Raw genomic sequence first — 2,247 nt, 5'->3', positions numbered from 1 at the left:
GAGAGAGAGAGAGAGAGAGAGAGAGAGGGAGAGAGAGAGAACATTGGGGCTTTTGGGGCTTAGGTTGCCCTTGTGTGGGACAGCATTGGCTTCTCCCAGAGAAAAGCTGCACATTTTCCAGAGGTCTCTCCCAGCACTGAGTAACATTCTCATCTATGTTGGGGGCAGAAGAGGCAGGTGTGAGGGCCTCTGACCTCCAGCACCTACAGATAGAATAGATGAATACATGCATGAATGGATATTAACACACACACACACACACACACACACACACACACACTAGTGCATCACAGATTTAGCATGGTGGCTTCTCTCTCTCTGCTGTCAGTTCTTTAAGTGCAAGACCTGGATGTCTTTGGAGTAACCAGCACACACCTTGACACAGAGAAAAGACCCCAAGAACATTTGGTAGGTAGATGAACACCCTAACACTGGTCCCTGGGCCTCAGAAAAGCTCTCCATCTCATTCACGAAACGGCACCAAGTCTTTTCCATAAGTGATTTTATTACTGGTTAGATTTTACAAATTCTGATATCCGAACAGACTTCCACCTTAAAATTCTAAAACAAGAAAGCGACCGTTGGAGGGGGGTTGATTTTTTTTACTTTTTTTTTTCTTTTTCTTTTTAGGGCTATTCAAAGTAACAAACGTTTTTGTTGTTTTGTTTTGTTTTTTTCGTTTTTACATTTTGCTCTGGTCATAAATATACAGAGAGAAAAAGAGGGAGAGAAAAAAAAACAAACGAACAATTCATCCAAAGTATGAAGATAAAACAGTATTCCTAAGGCACGTGGCAGTCTTTGAAAATACGGAAGCTCTCAGCCAACTTAAATTATTTCTTGCTTCCTCGCTCGGTCCACAAAACTGTACAAGGACACAAATGTTGTGTTGCACATATATCTCCCAAGTAATTCCTCAGAACACACTGATGCGTTAGCCTGACGCACAAATCCTTTTTTTTTTTCTCTCTGTTTCCAGGCGAGATCCTAAAACGTGGTTAGTTAGTTGCTCAAAGCCTCTATTTTTAAAATACACTTGGAATTCAACTAAAGATAATTTCTTTTTTAAAGAAATCGTGGGGGCTTGGGGAGAAGGAGGTGGCGAGTCATTAGAAAAGGTTGGTAAGAGTCGTTTGTGAAGGGCTGTGGGGCTCATGGCCCTCCAGGTTGCCAGGCACAGAAGTTAAGACTGACGTCACAGTCGGCAGGGTGGGGCTAGTCAAGTCTGTGAGGGTGGTAGGAGTGCTGGAGGGGCTGAGCGAGGCGTTGGACAGCTCCGAGGCGGGCCCCGACGGCGTCCCTGTCTGCAGCGCGGCATCCGACGTCTTGTCCACGCCCGTGTTTTCCTGCCGTAAAAGGTTGCGTCTGAACTTGGCCCGGGCATTCTGAAACCAGACCTGTGTGGGAAGATAGGGGAGGGCCAGTGAGGAGAAGTCGGGAGGGACTGGGGAAAGCAGCCGCTCTGGGCTGCTCAACCCTGCTCTCAGGCTTTGTGAGACTCAACCCAACTGTGGCCCAGCGGGAGGTCTAGAAAGTCCGTGCCACATTTTCTCCTTGCAAAAATAAAATTAAAATTTATTTTCCCTGGTGGCTATAATTGGGTTGCTCTTTCTGCCAGGAAATTTCTGAGCTGAGCCCCTTGCCATGGTACTGATACTGAGACCTCAAAATGCCACTAGGCAAATGTGGCCAGTGTAGAACGGACAGCATGCAAAAGACTTAAAGATTTAGCAAGCAAGCAAGAAAGAGTAAAACAAAGAAAGAAGGGAAAAGATTATTGACTTCATGTTTAGAAATGTTTTAGACACATTGGATTAAACAATAAATACTAAAACTCATTTTATCAGTTTCTTTGTACTTCTCAGTGTAACCACTAAAACTCTTTAAATACCTGGCTCTTGTCACATCTGTCATTGAAAACGCAAACCAGACAAATTTGGGCCATATAAAATTGAAAGACTGGGGTGGACAGTGTACCCTACAGGTTCCTGTGAGTACATTTCTAAGTGTTCACAGTCAGTCTTCGTAAATACTAAAATGGCCCGAAGAACGTGGAAATGAAACAATAACACAGCTAGGAAGAAGGTGGCCAGGACCCTTTGCTCTCAGCGGGAGACGCCCTGGAGTGCAGCGAACACAAGGTTTACTTTCACTTTTTCTGGGGTCTCTCTCTCTCTCTCTCTGTCTGTCTCTCTCTCTCTCCTCTCTCTCTCTCTCTCTCTCTCTCTCTCTCTCTCTCTCTCTCTC

General features: G+C 45.0%; 1 protein-coding gene across 2 annotated transcripts in view; it reads right to left on the bottom strand.

Moving 5' to 3' along the window:
• Positions 1–487: 487 nt before the first annotated feature.
• The window catches only part of Lhx2 (LIM homeobox 2), a 28,587-nt gene continuing 26,827 nt past the window's right edge, over positions 488–2,247 (bottom strand). For both annotated transcript variants that reach the window (XM_005345950.2, XM_005345948.3), the window contains exon 5: positions 488–1,397. In XM_005345950.2, the coding sequence (XP_005346007.1) occupies positions 1,110–1,397 (288 nt within the window). In that variant the 3' untranslated portion in view covers positions 488–1,109. The remainder of the gene's footprint in view (positions 1,398–2,247) is intronic.

Source organism: Microtus ochrogaster, chromosome 4 (genome assembly GCF_000317375.1).
Source record: "Microtus ochrogaster isolate Prairie Vole_2 chromosome 4, MicOch1.0, whole genome shotgun sequence".
Taxonomy (NCBI): Eukaryota; Metazoa; Chordata; class Mammalia; order Rodentia; family Cricetidae; genus Microtus; species Microtus ochrogaster.
The sequence above is the reverse complement of the archived record's forward strand: the minus strand, read 5'-3'. Positions and strand labels throughout refer to the sequence as shown.